The sequence below is a fragment of the Chelonoidis abingdonii genome, chromosome 1, assembly GCF_003597395.2.
Source record: "Chelonoidis abingdonii isolate Lonesome George chromosome 1, CheloAbing_2.0, whole genome shotgun sequence".
NCBI lineage: Eukaryota > Metazoa > Chordata > Testudines > Testudinidae > Chelonoidis > Chelonoidis abingdonii.
Genome location: NC_133769.1, coordinates 58,203,771 through 58,222,646, shown reverse-complemented (window position 1 = coordinate 58,222,646; position 18,876 = coordinate 58,203,771). Strand labels below are relative to the sequence as shown.

General features: G+C 41.4%; 1 protein-coding gene across 2 annotated transcripts; it reads left to right on the top strand.

Annotated features, from left to right (window-relative positions):
- The first annotated feature begins 11 nt into the window (after positions 1-11).
- Positions 12-15,678, top strand: ZCRB1 (zinc finger CCHC-type and RNA binding motif containing 1). 2 transcript variants are annotated; one of them, XM_032804621.2, is made up of 8 exons: positions 12-189; positions 8,235-8,322; positions 8,490-8,518; positions 10,903-11,014; positions 11,104-11,211; positions 13,108-13,220; positions 13,325-13,400; positions 14,749-15,678. In XM_032804621.2, exons 2-8 carry the CDS (start codon positions 8,239-8,241, stop codon positions 14,878-14,880), a joined length of 654 nt encoding a protein of 217 aa, XP_032660512.1. In that variant the 5' UTR covers positions 12-189; positions 8,235-8,238; the 3' UTR covers positions 14,881-15,678. The 2 variants fall into 2 exon arrangements, with proteins under 2 accessions (XP_032660512.1, XP_074921936.1); XM_075065835.1 differs by lacking the exon at positions 8,490-8,518 and having other exon boundaries at positions 58-189.
- The last annotated feature ends 3,198 nt before the right edge of the window (positions 15,679-18,876 follow it).

The following is an 18,876-nucleotide window of genomic DNA, read 5'->3' as shown; positions in this document are numbered from 1 at the left end:
GCCTTCATCTCTTGTCGCCCGTTATTGGTTACGGAGTGTGTTTATTTCGCACGTTCCCGGAAAGGCGCTGCTGGAGGAGTGGGGATGATGAGTCTGCTCTCGGAGCGCCCGCAGACAGGAGCGAGCGGCTGGGAGTAATGCCTCCCCTCCCCCGCCGCCTGAGCTGCTTCACCCCCAGCTCCGCGTGAGGTGGGTGCGGGGGGCTCCGCGCGAATCCCGCCCCCGGCTCTCGGCGGCGTTTTGGTTCGCCCGCGGGGCGGGGGTCGCGCCGGGACGGCTCTGGCGGAGATGCGGGGCGGGGTTGCTTCTCATTCCTACCCTCTCCAAGGGGCGTGAATGACTCCCCGTCCCCGGGGGGGAGCAGAGCCGAGGTCCCAGCACAGCTGGTCAGTGCTAGAGCTCCTATTGCCAGTGACTGCCAAGGGAGTCGGATCGGGCCCCGGGGCTGTAGCGCTGTAACTGTGTAGCCCCGAGCGGCGCAGCCCCGCGTTATAGCCGCATAACGACGCTTTAGATCGGTGTAGCTGGGAAGGGGAATACGCAATATTAGTATAACTCTGTGCTAGTGTAACTGTCCGTGCTAGGGCTCTTACTGGTATGACTATTTTAGTTTGGTTAGGGATTTGGGTTTCCATATTGAAATAATCACTTTGGTAAAACTTTTTTAAGTCCTGAGGGCCTTGAGCCAGGACAGCAGTTCATTTAAAGGCAGGAACTACGGCATTATGGGTTAGGGCAGCATGTGAGTTTCTGGGTGTGTGTAAAGACTAGAGGGTGTTTGGCTTATATAGCTCAGACACAGAAAGAACCCCCCCAGATCAGGGATGAATCTGCAGTAGGGAAATGTTGAACTCATAATTCATTTACTCTGTTGATGGAAGCTGTAATGCAGAGAGAGCTATGATGCTTTCACCACCCTCATAGTTTGCCCTTCCCAGAGTATGGTTAAATAACACTGTGGTAACCTGAGACTCATCTGCTACAGCCTCCACCAGAGAAGCTGAGCCCATGGCAACTAAGGGTTCCTGGCTGTGAATTGCAAGCAGAAATAGACATCCTTTTATACTCTAGATTTAGGCACCTGACTGTGAGAGGGACAGAGTTTAAGATACCTAACTCAGGCTTTGCAGATCCCAGTCTTGTTCCAGAGATTTTCTAGGCACCTACTAGTTAGGCATTGCAACACCTAAAAGTTTGTTTGTGTATCTGGGCCTTAGACACTCTGAGCCTGAGTTCCCCATCTTTAAAATTGAGATAATTGCATTTTCCTACCTCACTTGAGTGTTATGAGGATAAATACATTTAAAGACTGTGAGTTGCTCAGATTTTATGGTAATGGTGGCCATATAAGTACCTTAGATACATATGTGTAAATAACTATATCAGATGCAGAGAGACAAGGTGGGTGAGGTAATATCTTTTATTGGACCAACTTCTGTTGGTGAGAGAGACAACTAACTCAGTTTCCCAGACCTGAAGAAGTTCTCTGTAAGCTCAAAAGCTTGTCTCTTTCACCAACAGAAGTTGGTCCAATAAAAGATATTGCCTCACCCACCTTCTCTCTCTCTCTCTCATGTCCTAGGACCAATGTGGCTAATGCAACACTGCATACATCAGGTTCCAATTTTGATGGTTTGGTGGAGATCCAGCTATGACTTACATTGTTATGGTATACTGCAGACACACCTACCAACATCAGGGGATGCCCTTCCACGGGAGGGCTTTGACACAAGCCCATCACAAGTGCACTGGGGGAAGATGGCACCAGCAGGGCATCTGCAGCTGAGAGTAGAGCAGGGTCTTCAACCCTGGTGCTGAGCACTGTTAGTTATTCATATTGTTCAAGAGCCAACGATTGTCCCAAAGACTACCTCGTCCCACTGGGATGAGATGGAGATGCAGTAATGCAGATCTTTTCCTGATCTACCAGTACAGGCTTCACGCTATGTGACCTGAGTCATTGAGCCTTTCTTGTCAACTTCCTTCACCTAGGGTAGTTAAGTGCAGCTGCTGCCTTCCATGTTCACTGCCCATGTTAGCCATCATTTTCAGGGTTCTCATTGGATGTGTCCATCTTGCATAATGTCCAAGGCAATGTTTTGGATCAGCTTTTGTCGCTGATGGCATAGTTCTAACAAGCAATCCCCTACTTCAGATGTTACACCCTTCCACCATCATGAGGTACAGGTCGAACTCGGTTGGGAGCTCAACGATAAGCACACCTGTAATCAGCTGAAGGGAAGAAGTGCAATTCCCTGGCATTTCGCAATTACGAGGCATATTATAGCCAAGTGGTGGGTGATGATGAACTCGGCTTAGCCAGGGAGACTTAAAGCCAATATTCCATGCGATCCATAATCTCAGCAGTCAATAGGTAGTCGTGAATGTCATCTTGAACAACAGCCAAGGCCATCCATGTAAATCATATGACGATATCCTCTCATGCTGGCTTAAACATTATTACAGCGCCCTGAACCACCGTGCAGCTGCTGCTTGCTCAGAGCTGGATGATTTGGTACCCACTGTGATATCAGACCCAGCACTTGTACTGATTTACCAACGTTGGGTGAAGTGAAGCGAGCCATCTGCAAGCTGAAAAACAGATGCGCAGCCGGTGCTGATGGCATACCCCCAAAGCTGCTAAAACGCACTATTGATCCTGTAGCAGGATTACTTCTGGCTATCTTTCGCCTGGTATGGAGAATTGGAACCTCGCCAACTTCCTTGGACGGACAGTATTGTGATTTCACTTTGTAAGGGCAAGGGACTGTGCAATGAATGTAAGAGCTATGGGCCAATCACCTTGCTGTCTGTGCCAGGGAAGGTGTTTGCACATGTTCTGGGGCACATTTGGAGCCCCTGCTGCATTGGAAGTGTCACCCCTAACTGTCAGGCTTTGTGAGGAACAGGTCCACATTAGACACCGTTTTGGCCCTCTGTTTGTTGTCAGAGATACATCACGAGGTCAAGAATCCTCTGTACGTGGCGTATGTCAATCTTAAGGCTGCATTTGATTCAGTTGACACTATGGAAGGCCTTAAGGGTGTAGGTGTCCCAACCACTCTGCTGGACTTGATTAGCGAGCTGTATAAAGGAACCTCTGCCCATATACATCTTGGGAATTAGAAATTGGCATCTTTTAAATCAGTATCTGGTGTCAGGCAGGGCTGTATCCTGGCCCTGCACACTTTTAATGGGCAATCAAATCCATAGCCATTAAGACAGGTGATCTTTCGCTCTTAGACAGTGGTGGGCAACCTGCGGGTCACAAGACAGTTTGTTTGTATTGACTGTCTGTAGGCACGGCCGCCCGCAGCTCCCAATGGCCAGGAACTGTGAACCACGGCCACTGGGAGCTGCGGGTGGCCATACCTGCAGATGGTCAATGTAAACAAATTGTCTCGTGGCCCACCAGTGGATTACCCTGATGGGCCACAGGTTGCCCACCACTGCTCTTAGACCTTGACTATGCGGATGATGATGTTCTTCTACTACAGAACCTCAACAGGTTTCACAAGGCACTCCAGCAAATGGAGGAGGAGTTGGCTAAGGATGGCCTCCATGTTAAGTGGTCAAAGACAAATCTGCAAAATCTAGGATCAAGTCCATGCTTGACCCCAATCTCTTTGAATAATTAAACTGTTGAAGCATTTTCTAGCTTTTGCTATTTGGGTTCTATACTCACCAGTTCCTCCAGCTCTCACATGGAGGTTCTCCACTGGATGGGCATTGAAGTGTCTGCCCTGGGTCATTTGCAACAAATATGGAATCAACGTCATTTCGGCACAACAACCAAGTTCAGGATCTCTTCAAACTGTTTCCTTTCCATACTGCTCTATGGTTGTGAAACATGGACACTATGCTGCTCAGACTAGGCAAAGCTGAGGGCTTTGCCAATGTTGTATATTGGGCATAAAGTGGAATGGCTTAATCTATAATGCAAATGTTTATGGTTGCTCCAGTCTACAGACTCCTGGGGCCATTGTCTGCAGATGGTGTTGTACACTTTTCAGACATTTCACAAGAATGCCACAAGACAGTCCAACAAATGCCGTTTTCTAGATGGCTTGTAACAACCGGGATAAAATGCCACCAACTGAGGAATGGAGGCAGACCGCCTATTACATGGGTGCATTAAGCCTGTTCCAGTGTTTAGTCTCTCAGCCCATCAGGCTCTTGCAGCTGCACAGGAACAGAACGAATGGCATACGATCACTGCTGCTGACCGTTTGGCTAAGCACTGAGGAAGATACGGCAGGTGTAGTCCAATCCAGAAGGCAGGATGGCTGATAGTATCACAAAACAAAATACAGGAGTGGAAATCAAGGCAGAAGAACTTCTATCCAAAATTGGTTGGCCTGAATGTGGATTAATTCAGCAGTGAATGTGGGTTGTTTAAATGGGTCATTGGCCAAGTATAGAAAAGTTAGGTAGCAACTCAACAAATCAATCAGAACCTTGAATTTATTATTCTCTGTCTCAGTAAGGCTTTTTATCCCTAACTTGAAAAGGTCAAATTTATACTGAAAGACATTTTCAAATTTTGCTTCTAAGTCACAAAAGGTAATGGCAAATTCAAGCTCTTGCAGATGCCTTGGAGGCATCTGTGAACTATTTTGGTAGTATCTACAATGTATCCTGGGACAGAGTACTGAACTCAGTGAATTAAATTTAGCATTTGGCTGTCAGCCATTTGAAATATATTACAAAAAACTGAGTTAGGCCTAATATTAAGGAGATAGGAGATCAGCATAGGCATATTTGTATGCACTTTGCATTTCACAATTGACTCCATTGGTGGATGTCTCTCTTTGAGAAAGGCCTCTTCTAATTTTGAGGTTTCACAAAAAGTAGAAGGTGCAATCCTGGAAGGCACAGTAATGAAAGACAATCCTGTCTCTGATGTCCAAAAGCTAATCCTTCAGGGACGAGAAATATGAAAAAAAGGGTTGATGTCACATGGTGATTGGCTATTTAAGGAAGTTGAGCTCAGTCCTACCTGCAACTAATCATCAGTCTCCCAGCTCAGGCTGAGAAGTGTTCAGGTGATAACTTGATGATCACCTGCTTCTCATAAAAGCCAGCAGGTAGCTCAGTTGAGCTTGAGAGCTGCAGGGAAAAAGTAGGTTCTTGGAGGAGAAAGTGCCTAGTTCATGTGATTCTTAGGCAGATGCACTGCAGAGTGTAATCTTGAAAGGAATAATTAGCACCTGCTGAAGACCTCAGGTCATGGGGAAAAGATGTGATTGATATGTTGAACTTGTGTTAAATAGTCTTATTATGGGGAAAAAAAACTGACTACTTGAAGAAAAAAAAAGACTGTAATCCTAATTAAGATCTAGACTAGTGGTTTTCTGTATGAGAAGGTCTAAAGCAGGGGAAGGCAACCTATGGCACGGGTGCCGAAGGCAGCACGCAAGCTGATTTTCAGTGGCACTCACACTGGCCTGGTCCTGCCACTGGTCCGGGGGGGGTCTCTGAATGTTCTGAACATTTTAATTTAATTTTAAATGGAGCTTCTTATACATTTTTAAAATCTTATTTACTTTACATACAATCGTTTAGTTATATATGATAGACTTATGGAAAGAGACCTTCTAAAAACGTTAAAATGTTGTGAAGTGGTTGTCACCCAATCAAGCTGTCTAATGTTTGTCAGCCTGCAGACCATTGTTCCGTTCACTAAAATGAGACTTGCTGTGGAGAGTCACAAGTTGTAGGAGAGTTTAGCTTATGGTTTTCTCTTAGGCAAACTAATTGCCCTCTATCCATGAAACAAGCTTTATACATTCTTCTCCCTGTCCCCCATATGGCAGAGATCCATAATGCAAAACCAGTATAGCTTTTAACATTTCCTTTGAATACAGCATTTTGTGTCTGGATAACCACACATTTGGCCATCTATTTGGAAGGCATGGTGCCAGGTCAAATTGGTTAGTCTTGACTTAGGGCATTTAATGCCAGGCAGTAAGGGAGTCTAGGATTATGTGGGCAGCCTACATAGCACCACAAGTAACATCTGTCCTTCACTGTGAACCTTTTCTGTGTTTTTATGTGCATAACTTTTGTCATCTCATATACTTGTGCCAAAGGAAATACAGTTCCTAAACAGGGAAGGGAAGAAAAGGAAAACTCAAAAGCTCAGTCAGTAGCTGCCACCCACACAGATTGCATTGCAGCAAGCACGTAGGAAATGAAGGGGAAAGCACTTTGGAAATCAATGTGTTATAGGAATGTACTCTCCACAAGTTGTTGAAGCAGAGTGCTAGAAAATATCCAGGGTTTCATTATGGTGTGGCAATAGTCATTCTTTTAGTTAAGGGTGAAGCTAGCCTCCCTGTATAAATCTGTATTTGTTTTTTTTTTTTAAACTGTCCCCCTGGGAACATCTGCAAAAAGAAACCAATCTCCCTTAAATTTCCCTTTGAATCTCATCCCTGGGTAGATATTTGCTGGGAAGTTCTAAGGGAAAAATCAGAAAAAGTTAGTTTTTCTAAAATTGTCATCGGTTTTTGATTTTTTTTTTTCCCCCCTAAATCTTTTTTACTTGTATTTCATTGGCCTACAAACTCAATTTTTTTTAAATTGTCTTGGGGAAGTCCTTGATTTATAATAAATACTGCAATAAAGTAGACACAAAAGAAATTAACTGGGGTTTCATTAGAGATGGTTTATGGCACAGGAAGGCTGAGAGAGAAGAGCCTGAGGCAGATGCCAAATCCATGAAAAAAACGCAGAAATTGATCTTGTTTTTGGCTTAATTGGCTTATGAATTGCTTGTTGGTGGTTTTTGTTTTGTTTTGTTTTTGTTTTTTATTGGCTCTGGACAAGGGGCGGGGGAGAGTCAGGGGTGCACAATGGGCTCACCACAGTCCCAGACTGCATGCTGGGGGGATTTAGTCACACACAGTGTTGGGGTTCATAGGGATTGGTTTGTTTTGAAATGGGATTAGCTTGATTTTTGGCTTCTTGTGAAAGTTGGGGTGCTTATTTACTGCATGAAATGGCAACTGTGGTCTGAGGAGAACAGGGAAGTGTTCTTTCCCCCACCTCAAGCCCAAGAAGCAAGGAGGAGCTAGGAAACTGTCCATCTATCTTGCTCTAGTGCTTAAAATACACGTTGTTAATTAAGGACAGTTTGCCATTTTGGTATTCTTTGTTTACTGTTTTGTTCTGGATTTTGAATCAAGCCAAGTCCATAAAACATTTCTTGTTTCTGGCTCATTGTGCAGTTTTGTGCCCCTTAAATGTCAGCATGGAGTGATTTGGTTGGGTTTTTTTCACCTCTTTTCCTGTTACCTACAGCTACAACCTGGCCCACACTCACACAGAGAGCTGTTTCAACATGTGCATATGCAGTTTTAAAATAATTTATAAACAACATAAAAATGTAAACATGGATGAGGGCAGAAAGAGAAGGAAAGGAATGGTAGAAGTGGTGATGGACCAAGAGAGTATGGGACAGGACTGGGTTGCAAGAAGCTCTGCTGCCTAGTCTGCTACCTCCAGAGCCTCCTGTGTGAAGAAGGGAGTGCATGTAGGAGAGATGCAGATCCTTAAAGAAAGGGGGGAAAGGAAAATACTGAGTTCCACGGAGACGTAGATGCAGGGATATAGTGGGTGTCAGTTACAAGGAAATGAAAGAAAAACATAACTGTTTGGTATGATAAACAACAATGCTAATTTTTAAAGTTAATGAATTGTTGTTTTTTTTTACCCCCAATTATTAAGGTATTGGTTTGAAGAAATTTGTTGTTTCTTATCAGTATGGATTTCTAATGTTGAACTCGGCTGACCTACATTTTGCATCCAGAGAGTCGAATCATTCAATCCTTATTCAAACAATATTTTCATTAAGTTCAGGAATTTACCAAAAATGTCTAATGATAAATGGCATAGTACCTGCTTTGTTTAGTCTGAAAGCTGAATTTTTTTCACAAGTCATTCAAAGCTCATTTTAGTAATGCATAGCTTGTGCCAACTTTACTGAGTTTGTCCTGTCCTAGTCAATTGGTAAGTCATGAACAGTAATACTGCTTTGATTTTTCCTTTACACTGTAGAACATGAAAGTGAACATTTAATTTAATGTCAAACTGTGTAGGGAAATCAAAGCCACATTACTACCCACAGTTTTAACATATGACTGTACAATATATATTTGGAACAGCTCATCTTTTTATTTAAATTGAGATCACTTTATTGAACACTAGTTAATCTCTCTCTCTCTCCCCAGAAAAATGAGTGGTGGGTTAGCACCAAGTAAAAGCACAGTGTATGTGTCCAACTTGCCCTTCTCTCTGACCAACAATGACTTATACAGGGTAAGCACATCTATGTGTAAAATAAAGTTGTATTATTTAGATTAATGTGCAGCCATTATGTAAAATGCATCACCTGTGTCCTGTATATTTTAAACGTGAACTGTCATTTTGTTACAGTGTTTGATTTAACAGACTGCTAAACCAATATACGATGCTCTTTGTTTCAGATATTTTCCAAGTATGGGAAAGTTGTTAAGTAAGTATAAACATGGCCTGGCATGTTGTTTTTCTTCAAGTTGGTCTCCAATATTTAGTGCTTTTTCTTTCTTTATGTACTTTGTACACTTAATTTATTTTAAGCATGAAGTAGAGAACTGTATTGAATCTTTTTTTCCACATTTAATACAATGTAAGCTTAATTGCACTCTTGTAACAATTGGGAGTTTCTTGCAGTCACACTCATGATATACGTATACATCAGAGACTAATAGTGCTCTGAAAGTCGATTCTCTGGAGCAAAGAGGATATTGTTATGTACTAGGATGCCTCTCACTGAAGTGCTTTAAATAATACTCTTGCTTTACTAACCTTCCTCCTCACAAGTGTGGAGTCTATATGATTTTAGACATTTTTGAAATGAGTAGACACTTCTAAATACTAGCTCCGGGCCGGCAATAAGGCATTTAAAAATAAGATTGTTGATCTCACCAGGATCATAGCAAAATGCAACCAGCTGGTATTACCTCTTAGTCTCAAAATAGACTCTGAGGCATTGAAGAAAGAGAATTGTAGCTTCAAGGCTCCAGCCCCTTCTCAGGAAGATAAACTTACCAATACTTTAAAATGTAAACCATAATAAAATACGTCTTCAGTATACCTTCACAATCACTAGGAAATGCCCATCAAACCACAGGCAATAGAAAAAATAACTTCTAATTCATTTAAAGTCAGTGGGAAACCTTAACTGGGTATGCTTAGTATAAAAAAGGAGCCCATTTCGTCTTTCTCCCATTTCAAAATGGAGGCTCCTGCTTCGTCTTGGGACATAAGCAGACACTGATCTGTCTCTCTTTGTCACTTGAAGATTATAAAGTCCCAAGCAGTCCTTTTTCCTTAAGAAAAGAGTTAGAAAAATTAGAGAGATGAAAATGTCACAGACTGAACCAGGGACAAAATAAGTAAGAAGCCCAGTAGAGCATGTGTTGACCACTTCTCTCGTTTGTATCTTTTCTGTTCAACACCAAGATGACTGATCTGACAAGTGGCAGCCTTAAGTTGAAAGCTCACCATTCAGAAAGGGGTTCCATAAACTGTTAAGCCCAAATAGTAATTAGTCTTCACGTTTTATTATTCAATGTGATTCAATTCAAGCTTTATAATTCAGTCTTTTTACACCATAAGAGTGCTTTTCATTGTCAGGCCCAATCAGAGAAAATCTCTATACTTTTTATATTTGCTATTAGAAGCAGATCCACATTTTATCTGTACCTCTCCTCAAAAAGTGTTTGTTCTCTTTAGTGTTTTGCTGCTCCCTGCTATGTTCCCTCTAAGCTACATGGCTGCACAGCCGCCTAAGAGTCAATCAAGTGCCGTGCACTTGATTAGCAGAGCTGCGCACATCTAGTGATGTGTGTTCAAATGCCCCTCCTGCCTGCTGCTCTGCAACTGCATTGCTCCTGCCCTCGGCCTTGGAGCCCCTGGCCAGCTGCTCCTAGGACCCTCCTGCTTTCTGTGCAGAGTGGAGGGAAGGGGAGGGCACTGATGTCAGGGTGTCCTCCTTCCCTCTACCCATGTACCCCATCTCTGCAGAATGGGGGACAGGGCTCAGGAGCAGGACAGAGCTGCTGGCAGGTGTTGTGGTCTGAACAAGCTTTCTGGTGAGTGCCTCTCTGCTTAAAGAGACAGTGCACGGTCTATCATACATTTCCCCAGCAGCCAGCACACAGACACTGTCTCTGTGTCTCTCACATACAGGCAGGGCTTTGGAGCTGTGCTCCAGCTCCAGGAAAAAACCTGCAGCTCCACTGCTCCGCGCTCCAGCTCTGGGCTCCGCTCCAAAGCCCTGCATACAGGTACACACACTCTGTTTCAGAATCACACACTCTCACACTGTCACACATGCACACACAGTCTCTCTCTGCCTGCTTGCCTGTGTGTGAGTGTGTCTCACACACACACACACACACTCTTATGGTGGTGGTGTTACTTCTTGGTACTTCTTGCAATGCACATATGTTCTCTGTAATTTTATTCTTTCAAAGTGCTGTTACTTTAATTTTTTGACTGGTCTATGAATCTCATAATTTTATTTCTCTCTCATGCTTAAATTTAATTTTTTGAGTAGTGAGTTCTAAAATGCCTGACCTGTCCTGTTGAAGTAATTGTCCCTATGGTAACTTTTTAAAAATATATATTATATCTAGGTTTTTTGTTTCTACTGGTGGTACACATCACCTCGATATTGGCGCACATAACAAAATCCATTCCATACATGGATGGAAAAAATTATAGGGAACATTGGCTCACTGTATAACTAGCAATTATATTTAATATAAAGCTGAGACTTGTTTATAAGTAATGAAAAATGGCTTGCTAGGATTTTTTCCCCTATCAGTAACTTTGTTATATGTTTGTTTTCAGAGTTACTATTATGAAGGACAAAGACACCAGGAAGAGTAAAGGAGTTGCATTTATTTTGTTTTTGGATAAAGAATCTGCACAAAACTGTTCTCGGGCACTTAACAACAAACAAGTAAGCTACAGAAAAATGCCATGGCAAAAGAGGGGAAGAGTTCAGATTTCTCAAATGCGGACTCAGGTTTTTTTTTCCTTTTGGTTTAGTTATTTGGAAGAGTGATAAAAGCAAGTATTGCTATTGACAATGGAAGAGCAGCAGAATTCATCCGTAGACGTAACTACTTCGATAAATCTAAATGTTATGAATGTGGGGTGAGTAAATTACTCGATGGATCTAAAAGAAATGTTTCCATCTTTGTTCTTGGTTTATGTTGTCACTAGTCTTGCCCCACATACATCACATCATTCCTTGTGGTAGCATCATGAAGCTCATATCAATATTTTCTCCACTTCAGCAGTGTTACTAGCCTGGACTTCACTGGGTTTTTGGAGTCTTCTAGAAATATGACTACCTGGTAACTATAAACATATGTGCTGATGTGCAGTCAGCACTGTAATATTATAATCAATACATCTAATGCAAACAAAAGTATCTATTTTTTGTTTTATAACAACTGTGCTTTCTTCTATATCTCTGAAACTTCTTGATGCATTTGAAGAGGAAAAATGTAAATTATACGAATAAGCCTGTGTAGCCTTTATTTTAAACTGAATGAATTGATAGTTCTGTGGTAAATTGCAGAGACCAGCTCCTGTTGCTACAGTTTAAAGAAAAATAGGGTAGAGATTTGGAGGCTCTAGGAACACACACAGAATGAGGACAATAACCACAAACACAGTTACAGGTAACAATTATAAATTACACTCACATTACATAATCTGAGAGTACATGTACTGGGGCAATGCCATATCCATAGTCATGTACCCAAAGATTTCAGATAGTAGGGTAGATCTCTCAACAGGTGGTCATAGAGACAGGAGTGGTTCCCTGCTTGGGACATCCCAATGAAGTCTTCCATGGGTCTTCCTCTCTTGGGAGTCTTCCCTCCTGTACCCAATAAGGGAATCTTTTATATTGTTGTTCTGACCACATCTAACACCTTATGCATATGCATAAAGGTTTCAACCCTCTTTTTTTCTTTCTGTATTTCCACACACCATGAATATTGAGATGCCCTGTTTTTCATTGGTTGTTGTCTTACTTCATCTTATTCTCATTAGCATCTATGCACAACATGTCCTGCAGTCAAAGCAGGACATCCCATGATGTTATAATCAGGCATCTTGCAGTCTATACAGCTACATTATAACAAATTCCCTGTAACATCACTTATTGGCCCATTCTTTCCTGTCATCTTGTAACCTTACTGGCATAGGGTTATTCTTCGATTACTCACTCATGTCAAGTATTTGATAGCCTACAGCCTAGTATGGCTAAGCTAAACTCTTACGGGCCTCAGACTATAGGCTCTGCATTCAAGCCATGCTTTACTTATGTACCTACCTCCTATACGGTCATCACTCCTAAATACTCATCAAGTATATACTTCAAATCTATTTAGCGACATTGATTATATATGAAATAGCATATGAGTTCACCATAACACCAAATAACACAATGATAGATGGATGATAAAAATGAACTAATTGGATGCAAGTATATGAGGGAGAGGATAATTTTTTTAATATATATAACACCTATTTTCTATGGATTTAGATACATTTAAGCCAATTCCATACTTCAGATTAAGCTAAGATTTTAAAAACTGAGTTTTGGATCATATTAATACGAACAATATTAATAATAGTTATTTAAATACCCATTCTTACTATCTTAAAACCAGAAATGTCATTGCTGTCATGATTCTCTGACCTCAAATACTGAGGACCACGTGTGATCTTGAGTGTAGGTCACTTGCTAGTGTATTCAGCTTTTACAACAGCCAAAAAATGTGTTTTTTCCTTTATAGTTGATTCCGAAGCATAACTTGTGGCTAGCATACAGTATCACTGCTAACTTTTCCCATTTCCAGGTTAAATCTGCAAGTAAGGGTTTATTTTATTTGCATTCTACATACCGATGCAACATTCCTCTTCTTTTATTAAAACTGCTTCCATTTTGAATTGTTTAATGTTAATTTTCCTAAGGATATACTTAGTGCCAAGTTTTTAATTGCTTCTATTAACCTATGTTTCATTTTCTCTAAGGAAACAGGACACTTAAGTTATGCTTGTCCTAAAAATATGCTAGGAGAACGTGAGCCTCCAAAAAAGAAAGAAAAGAAGAAAAGGAAGAAAATAGTTGAACCGGAAGAAGAACTGTATGGGCACCTACGTTTAAATATCCACACTCTTTACTCTTATTGTACAGTCTTTTTAGAATGAAGTGCATCTGTTTTATATTTTAACTTTTTACACTATTTAGTGAGGAAGAGGAAGAAAGTGAAGATGAGGGTGAAGACCCTGCCCTGGATAGCCTCAGCCAGGCCATAGCTTTCCAGGTACTAAATTGAATTACAGTATGTATCCTTGTTTCTAAATAATTTTTAAAACAACTTCAGATAAAAATTACAAGCATCTAGACTATATAATACACAGGAAAGAACTCTATATCTGTACAGCAGCTCTCTCTTCTGTGGTATTCTGGAAAGTCATCCTCCCCATTTTCTAATCTGTTGAAAACATGGTGAATATTTGTCTTTTTTAATGCTGCAACCATGCTCAGCCCTTCCTAAAATCACTCCACTAGTTTGCTGTTGCCACCCATGTCAGATCCAGACTCCTCATTCTTACCTTTAAGATTCTTCATAATTTTAGCTGTCTATCTTGATGTTGTCACTTCTGCTCCCCCAACCCTTCTTGACTCCTGACATCATATTTGCTTAGCTCAATCTGGATGTCTCTCAAAAAGCCCTTTTTCAAGACTCACTTAGTGTAATTTTATAGGATTTAAAAAAATCTAATCCATCATGACACACATGATAGACTCAGATTTTTTTTATTTAAGTTTATTCTGCTGTCAGGTTTTGTTCCATTATAGAGCCCACCATGAAATATGGCTGTGTGTTCAGATTAAAAAATACATACGCACGTTCAGGGAGGCTCAGTCTTATAATTATTTATTATTATTATGGTAATTCATAGATTTTAAGACCAGAAGGGTCCATTAGATCATCTAGTCTGAGGTACATAAAATCTCCCACCACCCACCTCCCCAAAAAAGTCCTTCACTAATGGAAAATAGAGGTCGAGAATGTAAACACTAAAAAGTCAGTAAATACTTCATGTACTTCAGTACCCAGGTGAGGTGTGTATAATAATTGGGGTAAGGGATTCGTCCTGGTAAAATCAGAACCAGCCAAACCTTCAGCCTTTACCCAAAATAAAAGTTTTTTTTGTTCATGTATGGGCTGGTTCGTTCATTCTTTCAATGAGAAAATCTCAGTTCCTTGTTGTTTCCAAGGTTTCTCTACTAATGTCAATCCAACGTACGCTGTAGTCTTAAGGCTCATCGATATTTGCAAGTAGGTCAGTTCCTTACAGTGGTTGTTGCCAGTGGGTCTTCCTGCACTGGTGCTGAAGACTGTTTACCCACTAACACACAAGGGACAGCATTGTTTTCAGCATCATTTCAGAATTCATTCTGCCTCAGGTAATCAGTCCATTTAAGAATGCTAATGAGCCCTAAAATTATTTTTGTGTAATTGTTGTTCCCGAAGAGTCTAATACACACACATTAAATATGACATCAAATAGTATTTGCATTACTGCATTTAATGTATTGCATAGTACCTATTACTTTTTATCAAAATAAAAGCTATATTTTCCATTTTTACAATTGCATTGTAGCAAGCTAAAATTGAAGAAGAGCAGCAAAGATGGAAACAGACTGCAGGGGAACCTTCAACGTCTGACGATTCAAGAAGGCCACGGATTAAAAAAAGTGCATATTTCAGTGATGAGGAAGAATTTAGTGACTGATTTTATATATACAGAGAGAGAGAATGTACATTTGTACAGTATTACAAAGCTGTCTGTAATATAGCTTTGTTTTAGAGCTAAAGAAAGCTGCTTCTAAAACTTATGCTATTGTAAATTAAACAAAAATACTAATTTCTAATGGTACTTCTAATACAATGTCTGGTTTCAAATATCATGTTTCTGGATGTTTAATTTGAATTTACCATCTTGAGTTAGACCTGGCTCCTTCAGCATGCAACACTGAGGCCTTAATGTGAAATTTCAGCTTTGAATAGAGGGACCAACCCAGGGCTTGTGCACCACTTAAGTTCTGTTTAAGATCCTATTTGCAAGTGGCGCTTCAGTGATGTATAGGCCTTGCTTTGGTCCCTCCTCATGGGGCTGAATTTCACTGTTAATGACCATTATTCTAAAGTGTAGGCTGTTATAGTAGGATAACTGCAAAATAGAATCTAAATTGCCAACTGCTATATTATAACTTTAGTCAGTGTTTGTGAAACAATTTAGCAAGTTGCTGTTTAAGAGGAACATTAAAAGGCTTTATTCTGTTTTTGTTCTGGATCTATGTATAGTTTTAGTAATTAATCATTGCTTATCATAAACCTACTGTTGAAAATACAAACTTTCTGGGAATCGCAAAAGTTAAGTGAGATGTGGTGTTTAGGAATGTCATTTACTGAAAATCTCCATGAGAATTTTTTAATGATCACTGGCAATTGTATTGGTGTTGCATTAAAGGAATACATGTATTTTTAATGAATATGCTTTCTTTTTTAAATAAATATTTGAAGACTCTCAGTGGGATGGAGGGCTTGCTGCTGCACTCTTATTCAAGTATAGAGACATTATAAACAATTAGTAATTAAGTCAGACTATGTCAGATCAAGGCTAGGTGACAGTGCATGTTCATGCTAGCAGTTCTCTGTCTTGGTATTTATATTATCGTCATCATTATGATACCAGAATGCTAATAATATATAGTGCTTTTTTAGAGCTTTATGGTCAAAGCTCTTTACAAACACTAAGTAACGTTTACAATATATCTGGTAGGTAGGTAGTATTATCCCCGGTTTACAGATGTGGAAACTGAATAGAGAAATAAAGTCCTTTTGCCAAAGGCTACAAAGCAAACCAGTGACAGAGCTTGAATTAGATATTGGGACCTCTTGCTGCTGTAATTCCTTCAGACTACATTGCCTTGAAGGTATTTAATTAGTGAAAATTCTTCCCAGTGTAGTCTGATGTCACTGCACTATGTGTACTTACTTTTTAGTACATATACAGAGCAAATTGATTGGCACCTTTTTAAGACTCAAAACATATATTGGTTCACAGGGCCATCCCTAGCTGTTTTGATGCCCTACGCAGCCCCGCCACAGGGGGAGCTGTGTGGGGACCCAGGCCTCCAAGGGGGAGAGTGGTGGTGGGAGGGGGCTGGTCCCAGGCCTCCGCAGTGGATGAGAGGGGGCTGGTCACTTCCTGTGGGAAGTGGAGTGACCCAGACCCAGCCTGCTCCACTCCCCTGGCTCCCAGCCATGCTGCTGGCGAGTGCTGGGGGGTGGTTTTCCCCCCTCTCCCCCAAGCCTGGGAGCTAGGGAAGCGGACTGGGCTGGGGCCAGGTCATTCCACTTATGATGCGGTGAGTGCAGGGTTGGGCCTGACTGCAATCTTCAGGGGGATGGGGGTGGGGCTGGGGCGGAGCTGGGACAGGGAAGAGGTGGGGCTGGGGTAGGGCGTGGGCACTGGGGAAGAGCCAGAGCAGGGGCTGGAGCAGCATACAGCTGCACAGGGCACCACCCCCGTTCAGTTGATGACATTGGATTTAGGCACTTTGATTATCTCCTGCAGGTACATTATCCATCTGGAAGGGATTTCTGTTGGTCTGTCCACACACATCAGCTGCCCCTTCAACATCACCAGGATCTTAGTCATCCATTTTTAACAGTGTTGCAAAAATACAGCTTTCATTATTACATGCCAGGAGAAGAGACCCACTGACCAGTACAGCTCTTGCTGTGCCTGAGGATTGTGACAAACCAAAAGAGTTCTCTTCTTCCAAAGGCTGCAGAAGGCAAATCTGGACCTCCCTGGGCATAGATCCTTCTTTAAAATCTCAATCTTAAATTTTAATTAAAGCTCAAATATGTACTTTTAACTAATCTCTTTTGGTGCTATTTTGAATTGCGCTAAGAGATAAAGTAATGAGTTTGCTGGCTTCCCCTTTTCCCACCTGCACAAAGGTTTAGAAAATGACAGTGACAGGAGAAAGTAAGAGAAGAAAGATACACACTGTTTCTGGGACTGCTTCAGTCCTATGCAGAGGAGACACAAAGTGCTTGTTCTACCCAAGAACCATCATCAAACCTCCACATGACCTTCCTCTTGTGTGTGGTCAGGCTAGTTGTCTGAGGCTCACGCCAATGCTTCCTATTGGCCTCCAAATGAGTTTCCTATGCAGCAGTTAGAGAAGGTTGATGGATTTTCTACCCTGGCTGCTTTTTGCCTCACAACTCTCTGCCCTGTATTTGCTTCTGTTAGGATTCAGTAGCAATTCAGTGTAGAGCATCTCAGCTGATACTCCTCTCATATAAGTATTAAAAGGACCTGGAATTGCAGATGATGTGGGTCGAGGAAGAGCTAAAATCAAATCTGTTTCTGCTTAGAATTAGCATCCAGGACATAACTGATCTTCTGCCTCCTTCTCCTTCCCTTAATATCTCCCATTTCCTCCCTTACCCTCTTTCCACAGAAATTTTCTTCTCAGGTGTTTGAGGGATTTTTTTTATTGGCAGCACTTCATAGACTCCCTGGTTAACCTGTCTAGACAAGATATCTAATTCTCTTGCCACCTTCATACTTATGTCTGACCTCTTCGTGTAATCAACATCCTCTAAGCCAGTGTTCTCAACCTTTCCAGACCACTGTACCCCTTTTCTTGCATACCCCAAGTTTCACCTCACTTAAAAACTGCTTGTTTACAAAATCAGACATAAAAATAAAAAAGTGTTACAGCACATTATTACCGAAAAATTGCTTTCTTATTTTTAGGATATAAAATCAATTGGAATATAAATATTTCAGTGTATAGCAGCAGTTCTCAATTGGGTCTGGGGCTCTCTGCTGGGCTGCAAGCAGGTTTCAGGGGGTCCACCAAGCAGGGCCAGCATTAGACTCACTGTGGCCCAGGCCAGAAAATCTAAGTCCCACCATGTGGGGCTGAAGCCTGAACAACTTAGCTTCATGAGGCTGCCAGTGGCATGGGGCCCTGGGCAATTGCTCTGCTTCCTACCCCCTAACGCTGGCCCTGGATTTCATATGCAGAAAAACATTTCTTGTGGTGCAGGTGCATCATGGAGTTTTTACAGCTTGTTGAGGGGACCTGAGAGAGAAAAAGGTTGAGAACCCCTGGTGTATAGTATATAGAGCAATATAAAGTCATTGTATGAAATTTTAGCTTGTACTGACTTAGCTAGTGTTTTTTATGTAGTCTGTTGTAAAATTAGGCAGATGTGAGTTGATGTTCCCCCTGAAGACATCTGCGTACTCCCAGGGGTATGCGCACCCCTGATTGAGAACTACTGCTCTAAGACTCTGTCAGAACAGACCATGCACAAGAGGGAGGAATTAACAGGCTAACATAAAAGTACCAGAGGAAGAATTTTTATCTGATAACTCTCAAGGCAAAATAACAGAAAATCAAAGATCAAAATCAAGGGAGCTTCAGAATTGAAGCCAGAAAATAAGGGTAATAAGCTGCTGTACTAAGACTTTCAAGAAGCCTTTTCCTTGAGGATGTAAAAAGGAATTTTGCTTGTTTTTACACTAGGCATTTGATGAGGTAACTAAAGCAGAAAGGGAACACTAGAAAACCTTCTAAAATAGATGCAGCAACAGTCCCCTTGTAATAGATGCACTGATTCCCACCAAAGGATTTCCCCCCCAAAGAGTCCGCAGACATGAAAGAGAAATCTTTCCTAAACTATAACTTACGCAGAC

Coding starts and splice junctions, on each gene's coding strand:
- ZCRB1 (XM_032804621.2), top strand. CDS start 8,239: ATGAGTGGTGGGTTAGCACCAAGTAAAAGCACAGTGTATGTGTCCAAC. Junction 11,212..13,107: donor CTAAATGTTATGAATGTGGG/GTGAGTAAATTA, acceptor ATTTTCTCTAAG/GAAACAGGACACTTAAGTTA. Junction 13,401..14,748: donor GCCAGGCCATAGCTTTCCAG/GTACTAAATTGA, acceptor ATTGCATTGTAG/CAAGCTAAAATTGAAGAAGA.